We start from the raw sequence: 18,419 nt of genomic DNA, 5'->3' as shown, positions 1-18,419 counted from the left end.
TTCATAGCTCACTGTGACCAATTTTTGAAATACTTTTATTTCAACTTATTTAATATACATTCTGTGTCTCCAACTCAGTATTTGGACTTCAGGACTCATTTTTGGACGTGCAGTTGTTACATATTGGTCCTTTAATGTCCTGAAAATCAGCCAGCTGTTTGACTCTGCACTGAAGAAACTGTTCAGTCTGTTGTTGCAGTCAGCAGTCGCAGTGTGTAAAGTCAGTTTCTACAACTTAAGGTTAACATGTAGTCACAAGTTACAGTGGAGGTTCAGGGGCAGAGCTATTTCTTGTGTGTGTGTGTGTGTGTGTGTGTGTGTGTGTGTGTGTGTGTGTGTGTGTGTGTGTGTGTGTGTGTGTGTGTGTGTGTGTGTGTTGGGGGGCTGTCAGCATGCTGTCTGTACAAACAGAGAGCAGGCTGTATGCTCTGAGTTACAACCAACAAGCGTGGAGCTGCACTTCCTGTCTTACACACACCAACATCACAGTGGTGTGCGCGTATGCATGCGTACATGCGTGTGTGTGTGTGTTGCCCTGCTCACTTCTGAACAGTAAACACACTCAGATTATCTTTACACCATTGTGTTTATTTGATTTAATGTCTCCCTCCTGTCGGTCCTCACAGTCAGTCCAGCTGCAGACAGCTGCTGACGGTCCTCATGTCCGGCTGTCTGATCACTTCCTGTCGACATCAGCGGTGTCAGTGTGATGAGTCGTGGCGTTCCTACGGGGCGTGGGCGGAGCCAGACGTGGGCAGCAGCTGCACAGTTGAGACAAATGAACAGTTTAATGAAGTTAAAGTCCCAACAGGAGGATTATGACATGACATTCATCTGATGAATGCTTTGATCTAAAGGGACACTTTGGAATCAGTTTAGTTCAGTGTCTTCCTGAAAAGACACTTTGACATGTGGACAGAAGCAGCTGGGAATCGAACGACCGACCCTGTTATTATTTTACTTTTATGATGATTTTTGATAAGTCTGGCTAGTGTAAGTGAGAGATCTGTTCCATGACTGTGGCTTAAAGGAATCCCTGCTCAGTAACCATGGTAACTGAGACCACAGAACTAGCCTGCTCAGTAACCATGGTAACTGAGACCACTGAACTAGCCTGCTCAGTAACCATGGTGACTGATACCACTGTTCTGTGGCAGATTCGCTGTCGAGTTTAATTTATGTGTGTGTTAAAGACACTTCCCTCAAGTGTCTTTTTGTGCACACATCACTTCTGTCTGTGCAGAAACACGAGTTTAGACCAGTTTCTATGTGACCAAGCATGAATTTACATGTTTACTTTAGTTTCATAGAACATATTAGTTTTAAAAAAAAGTTAAGAAATCATGTCTCACTAATTTTACTTTCTTCAGAATTCACCAACCGTGTTTTATTTAAAAACTAAACATTAATAGTTTAATAAAAATGTGTGCCAAAGTTGTTTTGAAGTTATTTATTCATTCACTCATTTTGTTCAAAAGACAAAAAACATGAAGTAAGCTTGTATGTCATCTCCAAAAATTATTTTAATGGCTTTTTGCCTGTTTGCTACATAGAGCCGCTGAAGACAGACAAGAAAAGAAGGACTGAGAGAAGGAGGACGACATGTAGGTCGTCCTTGGGTTGGAATCAAACCCGGGTTGCTGCTGAGGCCTCAGTACGTGAGGTGAAAGCTCTACCAAGTGAGCTCATGGGAGCAGGATCACATTATCTTGGCATTTACTCTCTGTTGGTTTTTTGCTAGTTGTCTCCATGTTTGTTTCACTGCTGAGAGGAAAATCTCTCATTTTCTCTTCTTTTTGTGACGTCCCTCTCTTCAACAGTCAGCTGTTCTGGGCTGCTTCTGTTCTCCGTGCACGCTCACGGTGCAGCGTGTTTCAGCCTGTGTTAGTGTTGATTACACCAGGATAAACTGTCGTAGTGGAACAGCTTCAGCCTTGAGTTGAAGGTGAAATTAATCCAAGCTGGGCTTTTTCACTCATGCACAGACTTATTCATCAGCCTTGATGATTTAAATTAAAAAAAAAATTAAATTATATCATCCCTTTATGAAAAAGAGAGATGCTTTTATTTAAATTTTATTTTTTATTTTTTTGTATTTTAAAATAAAAATCAAATAAGTGCTCATTTTTTGTTTTTAGATCAGAAGATCCACCGACTCCACTCGTTTTCTGATTTTGGTTGTCTCATTTTAAAATGATGGCTGCCAAGTCCACTGACCCTGAGGACTGACAGTTATGCCTCCTCTCAAATCTTTTCTTATATCATCTTAGACTTTCATCTTTCTGACTGATTAATTCCCTTTTTGTTTTGTCTCTGTGTGTTGCTGCAGGGGAATGATGAGGAGGCCGTGTTGGACCAGGGGAAGACCAGCTCCACCCTCTACACTAACTTTGAGAAAGAGGAACTGGAGAGTGAGTCCTGTGTTTGCACGTGCACACGCACACACACACACACACACACACACACACACACACACACACACACACACAGTAACAAAGTGGCCTCTGTCTGTATTTACAGTCAAACAGAAAGTAGCAAAGATGACTCAGCCCATATTTACACTCATGTCTGTCAGCTGTTCACGTTTTTCCACATTTTGAAATGTGTGCAGAGCCAGCAGGGGAGGGAGAAGAGCAAATAATATGTCATAGCATTATTATTATTCTTATAATATGAACAAAATAGAAAGACTTTATGTAATATTAAACTCTGATCTCAATGTTGAAACGGTTTATCAAGTCACATTAGAAACAGCAACAGTTTAAATTCATTCAGGAAGCAAACATGTATGCAGGTATTCTCCTGCATCCTTTAAGTGAATTCATGTTTTTTAATTTGAAATATAAATTTTATTTAAATCAGAAGCAGAAATATTGACATTTACATATAATAGCATGCATTTTTAATTGTTTGTTTGGGAGTGATGCACTTACATTTTTTGGTGATATTTAGCTGTTGGTTCCACTAACATAATGATGATACCTGATCGGTTGATTTTCTGATTGATTAGAGCTCCCGTTTGTATCAGACTGAGCTGTTTAGTGATGTGTTTCCCTCTGTCAGGTCACAGAGCGGTGTACGTCGGTGTTCATGTTCCTCTGGGCCGTCAGAGTCGACGGCGTCACCGTCACAGAGGACACCGACATCACCGGAAACGCCGGGACCGCTCAGACCGGGACGACGGACGGGAGTCGCCGACATACGGTCCGTCCAGACTCGGTGACGGTATTTAATAACACACAACACTCATTATCATGAATTGATCATCTGATGAAGAGTTTGTTGTTGTGTCCCTGCAGACACACCGTCTCAGAGAGTCCAGTTCATCCTCGGGACGGAGGACGGAGACGAGGAGCACATCCCCCACGACCTGTTCACTGAGCTGGACGAGCTCGCCTTCAGAGACGGAGACTTCCAGGAGTGGAAGGAGACGGCCAGGCGAGGACACACACTCACACTCACACACAATTTGTTTACATTAGAGATTTAATAACTATATTTAACTCCACTCCTTCAGGTTTATCTCACAGGATCCTATTTGTCTGCTTTTAATAACACCTTACTGATAATAACACATCACCTCACTTTGCTTTCGTTGGTAATCCTTCCTTCTTTGTACAGGATAAACCTTTATTTAGTCAGGAAGTTGTATGTTCCTCCAAGAGTCTTTGCTCAGAAATCCACTGGATTTTGTTTTTGATTTTTTAAGCTATTTAACACCTGAGTGACTAAGCTGGATTTGCACAGGCGTGTTTCTTCTTTATCTTTTCATGCCTGGATTGTTTCACTGAGGAGGAGAAACGTGTATTTGGATGATCTAAAATACAGTTTGATGCCAAAACTAAGTGCTAACATGGCACCAGTTCCTATTTGACGGAATCACAATGCAGATAGCGGTGCCTCACTCCTGACCTGTTGAGTTTAATAGTTGTTTTCTGATGCAGATGTACAGATTCAGCATTCACAGACAGATATCTGATCACAGAGCTGACTCCTGCACTGATTTGACAAGCGATATTTGTCTTTGGTGTGTTTTCAGGTGGCTGAAGTTCGAGGAGGACGTAGAAGACGGTGGCGAGCGTTGGAGTAAACCGTACGTGGCCACACTGTCCCTTCACAGTCTGTTTGAGCTCCGTTCCTGCATCCTGAACGGCACCGTGCTGCTCGACATGAGGGCCGACACCATCGAAGAGATCGCAGGTCTGCATGCTAACGTGTCACCACATTCAGTGTAGTGACCTCTGTTGCAAAGGAGGCAAACAGGGACCAAAATAAGGACCAGCCTTCAGCCAAATGTGTTAGAATGTGCAAGTGTCTGGTAGATTTGTGGACGAGCAAAATTGAGGTATTAGTAATCTATAATCATCGTCATTTTAAGTAACAGGATGGTAAATCCTGCAGCACCTGTAATGAAACTTTTTATATTGCTTTTATGACATTTGTTGACTTCATGATCATTAAAAAGTTTGCATGTCATGGTAGCAGAGCAGAATTATTGACAGATCAATTTAGTCATCTTAAAAATAATGACAGTTGATTTTATTGTTTGCACATTTTGGCTGAATTGATGCATGTTAAATAAAAGACGACTAAGGATGGAGCCCTGGGGAACTCCACACACCATGTCGGTCTACTTGTACTTGTGCTTGAACCATTTAACTGGGATAGAGCTGTAAGAGTGAATATTTTCTGTTTTTTTTACTCCACTCTGACAGTAAACGCAATCTCTTTGCATTATGGGCAAAACAAGACATTTGAGGATGTCATTTTGGACTTTAGGAAACTGTTTGTACACCAAACAACTAATTGATTAATTGAGAAAATAATCAGCAGTGAAAATAATAGTCTGGTAGTTGCAGCACTAGTCAGAAAAATCTACAGAGAAGTCTGGAAAAGTCTTGAATTTTAAAATGAAAAATGTACTGACTTCATGTCGTCCCTCCTCACATGCAGACATGGTGATCGACAGCATGCTGGCGTCGGGTCAGCTGGAGGAGGGCGTTCGAGAGAAGGTGAGGGAGGCCATGCTGAGGCGTCACCACCATCAGAACGAGAAGAAGCTGAGCAACCGAATCCCGCTGGTTCGATCCTTCGCTGACATAGGCAAGAAACACTCGGACCCCCATTTACTGGAACGCAACGGTGAGACCACGGTGCTCTTGTCATTCTGAAATTCACTGATTAAATATTCTGTAGGAAGGTCTGATTCTTTGGCTCCCAGGTGGATTGTGTCATTCTCTAAATTAACTCATCTCAGAGAAGAACTCAGATGTTTTTCAGGAAAAGAGGACAGAGACACAGTTTGACATATCGTGACCTTAGAATTATCAAGATAGAACACGCTGATTTTCTGTATAAAACGACATAGTTTATGTAACTTCTTAAACTCAAAGATTCAAGTTAATCCAGAGAAGAAAAGTAAATTATCTTAATAAAAGTTTAAGAGTGGGCTCAGAGTTAAAGTTGGGCTGAAAACTCTATTCAAAATTAAAATCTAATGAAGTGAGTTGCCTTTTAATTTTGAGTTTTGTTTTTACAGTGTATTTGAAACCATGTTATTCATACTCTCATCTATAAAATCATCACTTTATGGGTTTCTGAACACCTTCAGCTCTGTGGCTTTAACCACAGTAACATTAAACTAAAGTCACAGAATTACTTTGGAGACACATATTCTGAGTTATTGATGCTTAAAACTAAAAACAAAAACACAAATTGGTTACAACTTGTCGGAGAATAGTGTCATATAAATAACTCATGTTTGACAAAAGTCAGATGGAACCACATAATTCTCAGGTCACAATATATTTCGGTATGTTTCCTGTGATTCTGACACATTTTCTCTCATAATTCAGTGTTTAATTCTTGCGCTCTGTTTTCAAGAACTCTGTCAGTGTTTCTGGTTTCAGAGTTCACATGTCTGTCCTGATTGGTTGAGGTAACAGAGTGACAAGACGACGGGTCTCTGATTGGTGCATGGCATCCTGTTTTGTGGACTGGTGTGCGACTTTGGTTTTGACTCAAACATCTTGAGTAGTTTTGTTGATGATGCATGAGGAAGCGTGGTGTCCTGGATGTTGTTTGATTCTCACCGGTGTGCCGCTGTGATGAGAACAGAAACTAATGTGACACGGAGAGTTAATTTATAATATAATTTAATGTTTACCTCGAGTCCGGAAGCCTGTTTGTTGTCCTCAGCAGCAGTCTGTTCTGTTTCCTGCCGATCAGCACGAACCTGAACCGACATGCTGAGTCAGCGAGCTAATAACCAGCTAATACCAAGTGATGAGTCTGCATTTTAATATCTGGACTCAGAGATTCTGTTTGTGAGGGAGTGAGGAATGTTTTAGTTCTGCTGATGTAACCTGAAGTTTTGTCATGTTGAAACATGCAGAGAGCCTGTGTGTGTGTGTGTGTGTGTGTGTGTGTGTGTGTGTGTGTGTGTGTGTGTGTGTGTGTGTGTGTGTGTGTGTGTGTGTGTGTGTGTGTGTGAGATATGACAGTTAACGCAGCAGTGTTTTATCTCTAACACCCATCTGCCTGCACCGCCAACAATTCCACTTAGTTTTTCCTAAGATTTAAAAAGATAATTTAGATATCAACAAGAACATAGCTCAGAAATTAAATGTGATATAATTTGTGACACTAGAGTTAATAACATTTTTTACATCATTTTTCTTATTTTGGTTGTAAAACATGTTAAAATTAAAGCTTTAAGCATGGAAAACTCCAAAATTGAGGAATAAACTCAAAATTGCCGACTACCTGTTGGGTTTAGATGATGGATCTAACAGACTATTTTGTGCATTGAAGCATGGTATTTATATGTCCTGATTTTCATGCATATTGGTGAAAACTGCCACAGGTGCTGCTTTTTTAGCCCCAAAAACTACATCATCCAAAATTTATAACCAAGACAAAGTTTCACACGCCATCAAGCTTGTTTAGCTCCTCAAAAATGCGACTGAAGAGGACGGAAAAAGAAGAAAAAATAATCCAGTAGGATCCTCACACTCCTCGGTGCTCGGGCTCTAATTAATATAACTAATGACTGTGGTGCCAAAATGCTTTTCGATATTCACTGGGCAGCGGGTGTTGCCCCCCTCGGTTTGGATTCAGTTAATGTTCAGTAAACAGTCTTTCACTCTGAAATAAAACACATCGGGGTCTGCAGATGTCCCGTCAGTGATTCTACCTGGACCTGTAATAACACGAGATCTGGTAGTATCTCGTTATTTCCATGCGGTGGTAAAATAAGTGAAACAAAGGGAAAATGGATTTTAAAAGACAAAATGATCGTCATGTTAAATAATTTAATGACTACTCATATATTTGAAAATCATGACCCTTCCCTGGACAGGACGTCTCTGCCTCACCACACTGATCAAGTCGTTTGACACATATAAAAAAGATGTATCTTTAAAAGAAAATGGAACTGTAACTGAATATAGAGAAGGACCTAGAAACAATTAACTGCTGATTGATCAATCAGTTAGATCAATATCTGTTTAATCAGCTGCTTGTCTGACGTTTGCCTTTTAATAACCAGCATGAGCATCGTCCCCTCGTCCTGCTGATGTCTCTTTCCTTTCACCTCATTCTTCTTCTTCTCCTCCTCAGGGGAGGGTCTGTCCTCCTCTCGTCTGTACCCCCTCCATCGCTCATCCTCCGTCGCCTCCTCCTGTGACTCCTGCACCCCTCCCCCATCCCCTCGTATGTCCACCTTGTTTGGACACCTCCTCCCCAGCCCCACCTCCTCGCCTCAGGCCACTCCCACCCTGCTCCGCCACCTCTCAGAGCCCTGCCCGCCCCACCCTGGCACCACCCTCCCGGCCTCCGCCATCAAAGCTCCCCCATCGGGCAGCGCCTCCTCCAGCCCTCCACGCCGCTGCTCTGCTCCGGACGAGCTGTGGAGAGGAGCAGAGATCCCCCAGGTGGTGGTTTACCCCCCTGAAGAGGAAGCATTACAGGACCTGCAAGATCCTCTCAGTCACTCAGGCAAATATCCGTCAGCACAGCTCAGCATGGAGTGATGGAGTGGGTGTGGCTTCATTCTGCACGCTAACCTGTTAATGATAATCAGGGCCGGCCCCAGCCTTTGTGCGGCCCAAAGCAGAATTTAATTTCAGGGCCCCCCACAGCCTCAGTGCTGCAAATACTGTTGATGATTCTTAATGCTTGATCTGAGACACCCGTCATCAGTTTTATTAACTGTGTTGTTTACAGCAGAGTTTCACAAACTTTTTTTTTTTTCCTGGGGACCCAATTTATAAAAAATGACAAACCATCCCGGCTGAGTTCACACCAGGCCTTATCAATAAATCTTGGGAGAGTTCATTTGTACATTCCTGATAGTTTTAGAAGACCCCCAACGTACCTTTTAAAAGATTAAGTAAATGAATTAACGTGAAAGTGAATGGTGTTTATAATTTTTAGAATTTCAAATAAAACCATTTGATTTTCAGGCACCATAATAATAACAAATCTGGTTCTCAGCTCACCGTGACCAATTTTTGAAATGTTTTTTTAAAAATTTCTAAAATTCAAAGACTCAAGAAGAAAAGTAAATCATCTCAACAAAACGTGATTAGTTTGTGAAACTTTTTTAAAACTGAAGGGTTTAAGTTGGGCTCAAAACTCAAAAGTCTGTTGAAGTAAGTTGCCTTGAAATTTTGAGTCAACGTTTTTGATTTTACAGTGCAGGACAACTAAGCCTCCTTCATTAATGAGATGGAATAAATCCAGTTACACGTAATTTTAGCCTCTCATTTTTTCCCTTTTATCAGTAAAACGATATACTATACTACAGATATAAAAAATTAATTTTTGCAGAATTTCTTCCATTGTGTTTTGCCTCAATAAACCCACCTGTGGGTGACGACCCAGTCTTTGGGAATGACTGGTTTATATCATACTAACGTCAGCCTGGTATGTTTTTACCCTTCAGTGATTTTAACCTAAAAAAGTCTTGCCTGGTGTTAATTTGCTCTTTAATATTCAGAGTAATCAGACTTCTCTGTGTGCATGAATGTGACACCAGCACTGACTGAATTTATTGAGGGATCAACAATAAGTAAAACACCACAACTGTCTGACTACGTCTGATGTCTTTACTAACAAAATCTGTCGTATTGTCTTTGGTCATCACAGCTTTACCTGACAGATGACACATTATTGGATAAGATAATAAAATAAAAAAGACACAATAATATCTTCACGCCTCGTTCACACACACAGACTCAAAGAAGATGCAGTTCACTGTGATTTTAACTTCAAAAACAAACTGGAAACGACCAAACGGCTGGCGCTGATTTTGAAACTGAAGCCCAGAGTTGTTTTCTATTCAACTTGATCAAAGAATTTCAAACAAAAAGGAGAAAAGGCGGATCATCGTCAGTGTCCTCTCAAATCTCTACAGTAGAACTGAAGTGAGGTACGGGGATGTGAAGAGGAAAAACGGCGCAGGAAACACCTGACTCTGGAAATTCATTAGTGCTTCATGTCTCTGCTCCGGATCATCAGGCAGGAGTTACATCAGCTCCTCCTGACTGTTCCTCTGCTCTTTACCCTCATCAGTGATCTGTAGAGGAGACAGAAAGACCACAGCTGACACATCATCATCATCATCATCCTCATCATCTGACTGTTCGTTACTGAGTTACCACTGTTAATGTGCTGAAGCTGACAGGTCTGAAACTTTAAAGTCCAAACAAACAGGACGCGTTCAGTGAGTGTGACGAGTAATGATGCAGAACAACACGCTGACAGCGCTGCTACAAGAAGATCAACCCAAAGAAAAATATTAGAGGAAACGGAAACCGTAAAGAGACTGAAATGATCGGATTTCATGAGATGAGAACCTGAGATAAAAACGAAAAAGCAGATCTACTCGTCAGTTCTGCTCGGTAAAGATTTTGATTTAATTTTAATTACTCTGTCATTTAATAAAACAAGCCAGAAACCAGAGTAGTAACATAAATTGAAAGTAATATTAAATAAACCATCCTGATGTTTTTTTCCTTTAGAAACAAGGTTAACCAACTTATTAACATTAAAGTGAAACAGTCATTATATTCTGTCTTATTCTGTATATTCTACCATAACAGAACTTCTATAACTCATCTGTTTGGTTTGGTAATCCCCTAAACCAGAGGTCTGCAACCTTTATGATCCAAAAAAAACAAAAAACAAAAAACAAAAAAAAAATTTGTCTGGGGTCACAGCTATTTAATTGAATTGTTTCCCTGAAGGAATCACTTTTACTGTAAAAAACAAAAAATAGCTGAGACAACTAAAACGTTCAAGGCAGTGTACTGCAATAGATTTTTGAGTCCAACTCAAACTTTTGAAATAAAACTTGAAAAAGTTTTGCTGACCTACAGTCTTTAGTTGAGATGATTTACTTTTTTCTTGAGACAAACTTGAATCTAGAAATAGAATAGAATAGAAAATAGATATAGAATAGAAATTCAACGTAATTTGTTATTATTTTAAGTGGTTTTGATTAAAAATCTAAGGATTTTGAACATCATTCACTGTCACTTCGATGTGTTAACTCAGTAATTTTTTATATTTTTGTGGATGTTTCTAAAACTCAAATATTTAAGTTTATCTAAAGAAGAAAAGTAAATTATCTCAACAAAAAATATGTCATTGGTAAAACTTTTTCAAAACTTAAGAATTTGTGTCGGGCTCAAAACTTAAGAATTCATTGCAATGCATTACCTTAAAACTTAGAATTTTCTTAACATTTGTTTTAACAGTGTAGAGCTACAACATAAATATCTGTTCATTTCCATGTAATTCTTTCATAAAGCCACAGGCAGCCACTGGAGAGGAGCTAAAGATGCATTTGACAGAATTCAATCACAGCTTTTTATTATCGACTTGCTTAGATTAACCTTTATTTTCTCCCTTCAGAGAAATTAGTGTTGGACATTTAAAATAAAGAAACTACTTGTGATGAGAAACAGGTACACATCGTTACTTCACTTCCTGTCTCAGGCGTGGTCCCTTAAAAAAACAAAAGCAGTCGCTTCACAGCTGCTGTTTCCAGCCGGGTTCAGAAGTTATCCGCTCGCAAACGGACCTTTTAAACAGTTTGCACAGAGTTTTTTTTTTTGTGCCCACAGATACCAGAGTGACATTTAACATGAGGTTTGGATATCCAGACTGTAACAGGACACGTGTGTGTGTGTGTGTGTGTGTGTGTGTGTGTGTGTGTGTGTGTGTGTGTGTGTGTGTGTGAGTGTGAGAAACGGTAACACGTGTCTGAGAGCGTCTCTTCTGTCTCATGTGTTTTCTCAGGTCATGTGGTTTAAATCTGCAGCTTCAGCTCAGACTCAAACCTCTTTCAGTTCAACTTTTTTTGACAAACAGGAATAATTATCAGAAAAATAATATCATGAAACTCCACCAGAGCAGATTATTATTAAATTATTATTATGAAAACCTAACAGCTCAGCTTCAGATCCAGAAGTTTGTGCAGCGCGACTGAAACTTTTCCAGTGGACGTCATTCAGCGAGAACCGTCTCTGTGCTTTGGTGGGGTTGAAATCATGACTAGACAACAGGAAACATTTGTTCAGGGCCGAGAACTGAGGCGTTTATATTTGAGTTCAGAATAATTCAGCACTAGAGAATATTTCACAAACAAAAAGTCAGTTGAGGTGATTTCAGACTCCTGCTTTGTGTCGTGCCTGAAGACATCTTCAGGATTCAGTCAGAAAAACAAATCGGAGTATTTTCTACCATCAGCTACAAATCTGCTCATAATCTTTCCTGTCCAGAATATAAAGCACATCTTCCCATCGCTGCAGGTCTGCTGGCGTCCCCTCACTCGGCTCCAGGGAACCTTGACAACAGCAAGAACAGCGAGAGTCGCATCAACGGCGGCAACGGAGGCAGCCGGGAAAACAGCACGGTGGACTTCAGCAAGGTAAAGACGGGTCCCTCCTCCTGCCGGTTTAGGTTCTTAAAGAGTAACTGATTCATGATTCTGAAGATTAATATCTGCATCACTGACAGGATTTATCACAGTGACAATCATTTCTCACCGTCAGCAGGGAAACCAGGGCAGAAAATTAGCTGGCAAGTATTTTGATAATTGATTAACTGGTCATTAAAGTAATTCTTTAGCAAAAATGCCTAAACTTTCATGGTTCCAGCTACTCAAATGTGAACATTTGCTGTTTTTCCTCATTTTGCATGTCATGAAACTGAATCTCTTTTGGTTTTGGACTGCTGGTTGGACAAAACAACTGTCGTTTGAGGCTCTCAGAAACTGTTACGGATTCTTTCAAGGCATCATATTGCAACATATTTTTGTCATTTTGTCAACTCAAATTCTTAAGTTTTACCACCCACTTATATTTCACCCTGAGTTGAACCATCCAATAACCAAGCTGCTTTCAGTCATGTGACTCTGAGTCGTGCCTGAGTTTTGTAATTCCGTAGGAGCCAATCAGAAGCTGTGTGTAGATGATGACTCGTTTGTTTCTCAGCAGGACTGCGACTGTGTTTGTTTGCTGCCGGCGGCCGGCAGAAAGCCCGCTGTAAGTCTGTTCACCTGTCAGTCTCCGGCTGTCGACCAATCAGTGGCCTGTGTTGTGGCTCGTCGTGGTGATGCGCTGTGTTTGTGTGTTTGGACTCGTTGTTGTTGTTGTTTGTGTTGTTTAGTGAAGTCGGTGTGACTCTGACTCAGCCGTGTTGTTTCAGTGTTTGATGTGAAAATGTTTTGTGATGAAGAATCAGATTCCTGCTGGAATCAAACTGGAATTATTTATTTGTCTGCGTCTCCCAGTTTGGACTAAATAGTTACTGTAACAGAGTGCGAATGATGACAGGAAGTTAAAACAAATAAAAATATCAGCTGTTCATAAAATAATCTCACCACAGGGTCCATTTAGTACTAATGATTATTTTATTAACTATTTTGATGATCAATTAATCGTTTTGAGGCATTTTTAAATGAAAAGTGTTTCTGGTTTCAGCCTCTCAAATGTGAATATTTTCTGGTTTCTTTAGTTCTCTGTGACAGTAAACTGAATATCTTTGTGTTTTGGATGAAACAAAACATTTGAGGTCGTCAACTTGGACTTTGGACAACAGCAATCAACATTTTTCACTATTTTCAACATTTTACAGACCAAAACTTTATAATAATTGATTAGTCAAGAAAATAATTGACAGATTTATCCATAAATTCAGCTTGAGGCTATTTAAAACAAGTGCTAACTAACAAAGACACACGCCTTTGATACAGTCTGTGTCTGATCTGTTGACTTCCTTCATGAGCAGCACGTTTTAACGAGTCGCCTGAGTTTGTGAGAGACACAGAGAGGATTCTAGATGGGAACCCCAGACCCGTGAAAGATCAAAAGGTTCCCTTCTAGACACGGCCGAAAGAGAGAAGCACAGCTCCAAAAATAGAACATCAGTTTATGGCGGCCCATTTTTTAATTGTGTCGGTTTAGAAAACTCTGACATTCAAGTCGTATTTGTTGTTCTTGACTCTGGAATCCTAACCTAGGTAAGAAGCTAGGCGAATCTGAGACTTCACCTTTTGAAAAAGGAAAAATGTTTGAGAAAACACCATTATGATGAGGTACTGTAGAGATGACCTGACCTAAAATCTTCTTCTCCAGATGAAAGAAAATGTCAATAAATATCACATCATCACTGATTTTAATAGTTTTTTTTTTTTCAGTGAACTTGAAAATTCAAATGCAAAACTGATCATTTCCACTAATCATATCACATATCCCAATCACAACTGCAGTCAAAATGATCGCCTGATTATATTGAACAGTTCAGTCAGTCTCGTCTAGTGAAACTCAATGTTTTTGTCATTTTAGTCAAACTGGTCTCACATTAGATGTTGTCGTATCATTATCTGATGGAAAAATGGCTTGAATGATCCACAACACGGCCTGTGAAATATAACACCGCCTCCTCACTGTTTGACTCAATAAAGTTTAAAAAAAACCAACCTGCTGTTTTGTGAACCTGCCTAAGTTTCCTTAATGTGTCTCTTCAGGTTTGTTGCATTCTGACCAGATATTTTATGACCACATTGTTTTCCTTCCGATTACACAATACTGAGTTGTTGTTTTTTCCCTTCAGCCTCATTGGAACAAAAATGGGCTCAAATATCACCTTGTTTCTTTCTCCCAGGCCCTGCTGTTGTCTGACTTTTAACTTGCAGTGCAATATTTTATCTCCTTGTTTTTGTCAACACAAATGAGAGATTTTGGCTTTTATTAAGTTTTTATTTTTAAACTACATTTTAGTGTTTTTTTTTTTTTCAACAACACTGTTTGTTGATGTAGTCACAGTTAGTGTTTAATGATGTGTTTACTGACGCTGGCGTGGCTGACGGTGAACATATTCCTCATGGTTTTTGCCCATCAGATTTTTCCATCCTGTACGAGTTTAGTGCGCCACACTGAAATCCTACATCAGCCTACATGAGTATGTTTTACCAGGTAGACTTGGGTTGTAGTGCCTTTCTTCATCATGCGTGTGAAAATATGTTTTCACATCACAGTCAGAGAAATTCAAAGTGTGTGTCCTCCTGTAGTTCAGCTGCTGTCCAGCATCACCTGCGCTGCGTGCTCTGCGCTCCTTTACGCCATGAATTAAGGATTTATTTGGACTGAAGCAGAGCTGGTGATTGTTAAACAGTGGAAAGATGAACCAAGACGTTTTTGTTGAGTTGTATTTAGTTTCTGTAAAGTTTGAATGAAGCTGATGATGCAAAGGGATTCTGGTGAGTTTGTGGAGAGGAAACAAACCAAAAATCTCTCTGACTGTAGTGATCCTTTCCATAATGTTGTCAGACACTAACAAGAACAATCTGAGCCAGTCAGAGACAAAAACAAGCATCAGCTGTCCTGCGCTCCGCAGTGCGCTCTGGTGACATGTCTAACGGTGCGTCAGCTGTCCTGTGCTTCGCGGTGCGCTCTGGTGAAGCGTCTGACAGCACGTCAGCTGCGCTCCGTTTCTATCACTCTTCTCTGCGTCCATCACTGTTAGTTTTATAGTTTGTGGTGATTTAGAGACTCGGTTTGTAAAGTTTACAGTCATGTCATGTTGTTGCATTGATCTGTGTACAATGATGCAGATAAAAAACAAGAACTGAAACTTGTTTACCGACCACTCGTTTATCTTCTCTCATCGGTCAACAGACAGTGTTTGTGGTCATGAAGATATTTTTTTAACACCAGTACATCAGCTAATATAAAATAATTTCACACTTCCCTTTGTTATTCTTTAAGATTGTGTTTTATGTCTCTGTTTGGCCAGTCGACTCTCTAAAACTCATTTTGTATTCTATGTATTTAAACTGCACCTGTGAAGCACCTTCAAACTATAAATAAAGATTTCTTACTTAATATCGAGAGTTCCCTGATAACAAGGCCAACTCCATCTTCTGAAGATCATGTGATACGTTTGAAGCTACAGAGCAGCTACTTACAGGATCTTGTGGTTATTTTATCAACAGCTGTTGCTCTAAAAGACAGAATTTTGAATCTCAGTGATCAGCTGGTAGTATTTTTTTTTAAGAAACACAGAAGTTAAACCTGGCGGTGAAGTGTTTTCTCCCTCAGACAGAAGCAGCTGTCTTCTCTCTGACTCTGAGTCGTCAGATCTGAGATCAGATCAGAGGAAACTCAACCTGCTGCTGTTACCTGAGACCAGTGACTCACCTGAGCTGGGTGACAGCAACACAGTCATCGTTAAACAGGCGAGGAGGAACAATTCCCACAACTGTCTGCTCTGAGAAACCAGTCTTATGATCTGAACTGCTTCCAGCGCCTCCTGCAGGCTGCAGTGTTCATGACAGCCACAAGAAGAGCTGCTCCCACTGATAGAATTTTAAGAAGAAGAATTATTAGAATAATGACAAACTACTTTCTTTCTATTAGTATTTTTTGGTCCTTTGAGCATCACAGGACTAGTACCATCTAATTCCATCATATTGGAGAGGAGGCAGACATGTCTGCAGCTGATATCTCATCCCATTATAGACACCGGCATCTGCCAGTGAATGACCAGCATGCTGTTACAGATACCAGTATATACCACTGAACAAGAAGCACACAACTCCACCATCAGCCACTGTTTGATCTCTGCTGTGTGTGTGTGTGTGTGTGTGTGTGTGTCTGTGTGTCTGTGTGTCTGTGTGTCTTGGTGTGTTTCAGGTGGATATGAACTTCATGAAGAAGATCCCTCCCGGTGCAGAGGCCTCCAATGTCTTGGTGGGTGAAGTCGACTTCCTGGAGCGGCCGATCGTTGCCTTCGTGCGGCTCGCCCCCGCCATACTGCTGACCGGCCTCACGGAGGTGCCAGTGCCCACCAGGTGAACAAAATAAATAATCGACTGATTCATCAACTGAAGATAATCATTACTTTGCAGCCCTGTGACAGATTGGTGATTTTAAGTAAGGTCTTAAAAGACTTTTAGCGTTGCTGACTGTCTTCTTGTCCGTCCAGGTTTCTCTTCCTGCTGCTCGGCCCGTTTGGAAAAGGTCCGCAGTATCACGAGATCGGACGCTCCATGGCCACTCTGATGACAGATGAGGTGAGGCGACAGATGAATCTGTTAAACCACGACCCCTTCAGGTTCCATTGAGTTTCTCGTTAAAGAATAAATGTAAGAAAAAAAATCCTCCGACTGAGACCTGAAGGTTTTTGAGATGTTGTGCCAAATTAGCACAAGCAAACATCTTCCTGTTATGTCTTGTATGTATGCATGTGTTGTACGCGGTCGCAATTTCAGTCAAATGGATTGCAGTATTTTATTAATATCTTTAATAAAAAAATATCTTTAATAAAAGTGAAATGAAGTTTATTTCAAAAGTCAAAAAGTTTGAGCTCAAATTTCAAAAATCTCTTGCAGTGTAATGTGATTCTTACATTCTCCAAATGATACACAGTTATAGAATGGTAAAAAAATATGTGGACTATACAGTAAATTTATACAGAGAATTTAAGTTACAGACTTCATGTCTCTCTGGTAGATCTTCCACGATGTTGCCTACAAAGCGAAGGACAGGAACGACCTGCTGTCGGGGATAGATGAGTTCCTGGATCAGGTCACTGTGCTTCCTCCGGGCGAGTGGGACCCGAGCATCCGCATCGAACCCCCGAAGAGCGTCCCGTCTCAGGTGAGCTCGCCACCCCTGCAACACGAGACCTCGACCTGCATCCTGTCAGAGAGCGAACAGGTTAAACATAAAAACAGTGATGTCCTGTCTTACCCGAGTTCTGTGTCCTGCATCCTCTGTCCTTCTGCAGGAGAAGAGGAAGATGGCGTCCGTCCCTAATGGCTCCGCCCACGGATTTGACTCAGTCAAGGAGGCGGAGCATCACCCAGGACCAGAGCTGCAGAGGACAGGGAGGTCAGTCTGCTTACGTTTTCACTGTCAGTTCATCTGAGAGACGACTGACAACTTATCAGTTAATAACAGTTTATCATAGAGCTGCACAAGTAATCAAAATTTTATTGGAACTGTAATATGTCTTTCCTCAATTTTCAAATCACTGCAGGTGTAATATTTGTAAAAGGCAAAACATGTTAAAAAAGTTTTAATGAATGAATGTGGTGTGGCAGAAATGTCAGCTATTCTCACACTGTATTCAGTAATGATGGCGGCAGATTTAACATCAAAACTGGGAGTAACTGTTGAAATAGATTCTTGTTTTTGGGCTGAACTGTCCCTTTAAATGTTTAAATGACTAATTTCAGAGTGTGTCGTCTGTCTGTCAGGATCTTCGGTGGTTTGGTGAACGACGTTCGGAGGAAAGCTCCCTTCCTGTGGAGTGACATCAGAGACGCCCTCAGCCTGCAGTGTTTGGCGTCCGTCCTCTTCCTCTACTGCGCCTGCATGTCGCCTGTCATCACGTTCGGAGGTCTCCTGGGAGAAGCCACCAAAGGAAACATAGTAAGAACCGAACTGATGGGATGAACAGGCTGATTCTGATGAGACGTTTCATCCTTAAAGGTCCAACAGTCCTTGAAGGAGCAATATGTAGTGTGTCTAAAAATGAGTACAGCAGTCCAAAGAGCTGTAAACTGTATATTACATGGGTTGAACATAGTCTCTGGTTGATCAGCTGTTTTTAACTCTGTCAGTTGTCTGTGGATGTAAAGTTCAGCCTGTTTTCCTGAAAACAAAAAGCCCCCCTGCTCTGAAAACACTCTCTAGAGTCTGCCAAACTCCATTAACATTTTGATCAATTTAATTGCTATAAACATTTACTCCTGCTAGAAAATTATTACTGACTCATAAACAGACACTTACTCATTCAACAAAAATTCGGCATTAATTTGACCTCTAATAAACATGAAACGGGCAAATAAAACAGTTATTTCAGATCATAAGAGAAATTTCAGTTGCAGCGTTGTTGTCAGA

General features: G+C 40.7%; 1 protein-coding gene across 1 annotated transcript in view; it reads left to right on the top strand.

Annotated features, from left to right (window-relative positions):
* LOC146322047 (sodium bicarbonate cotransporter 3-like) overlaps positions 1–18,419 on the top strand; it is a 38,868-nt gene that overhangs the window by 3,496 nt on the left and 16,953 nt on the right. The window contains exons 2-12 of the mRNA XM_084727475.1: positions 2,330–2,411; positions 3,064–3,204; positions 3,300–3,438; positions 4,040–4,200; positions 4,954–5,142; positions 11,820–11,938; positions 16,206–16,363; positions 16,498–16,585; positions 17,025–17,171; positions 17,302–17,405; positions 17,774–17,948. Of these exons, the coding sequence (XP_084583601.1) occupies positions 2,330–2,411; positions 3,064–3,204; positions 3,300–3,438; positions 4,040–4,200; positions 4,954–5,142; positions 11,820–11,938; positions 16,206–16,363; positions 16,498–16,585; positions 17,025–17,171; positions 17,302–17,405; positions 17,774–17,948 (1,503 nt within the window). The remainder of the gene's footprint in view (positions 1–2,329; positions 2,412–3,063; positions 3,205–3,299; positions 3,439–4,039; positions 4,201–4,953; positions 5,143–11,819; positions 11,939–16,205; positions 16,364–16,497; positions 16,586–17,024; positions 17,172–17,301; positions 17,406–17,773; positions 17,949–18,419) is intronic.

Source organism: Lutjanus erythropterus, chromosome 9 (assembly GCF_056507025.1).
Source record: "Lutjanus erythropterus isolate fLutEry1 chromosome 9, fLutEry1.hap2, whole genome shotgun sequence".
Lineage (NCBI taxonomy): Eukaryota > Metazoa > Chordata > Actinopteri > Lutjaniformes > Lutjanidae > Lutjanus > Lutjanus erythropterus.
This window is presented reverse-complemented; position numbering and strand designations above follow the sequence as displayed.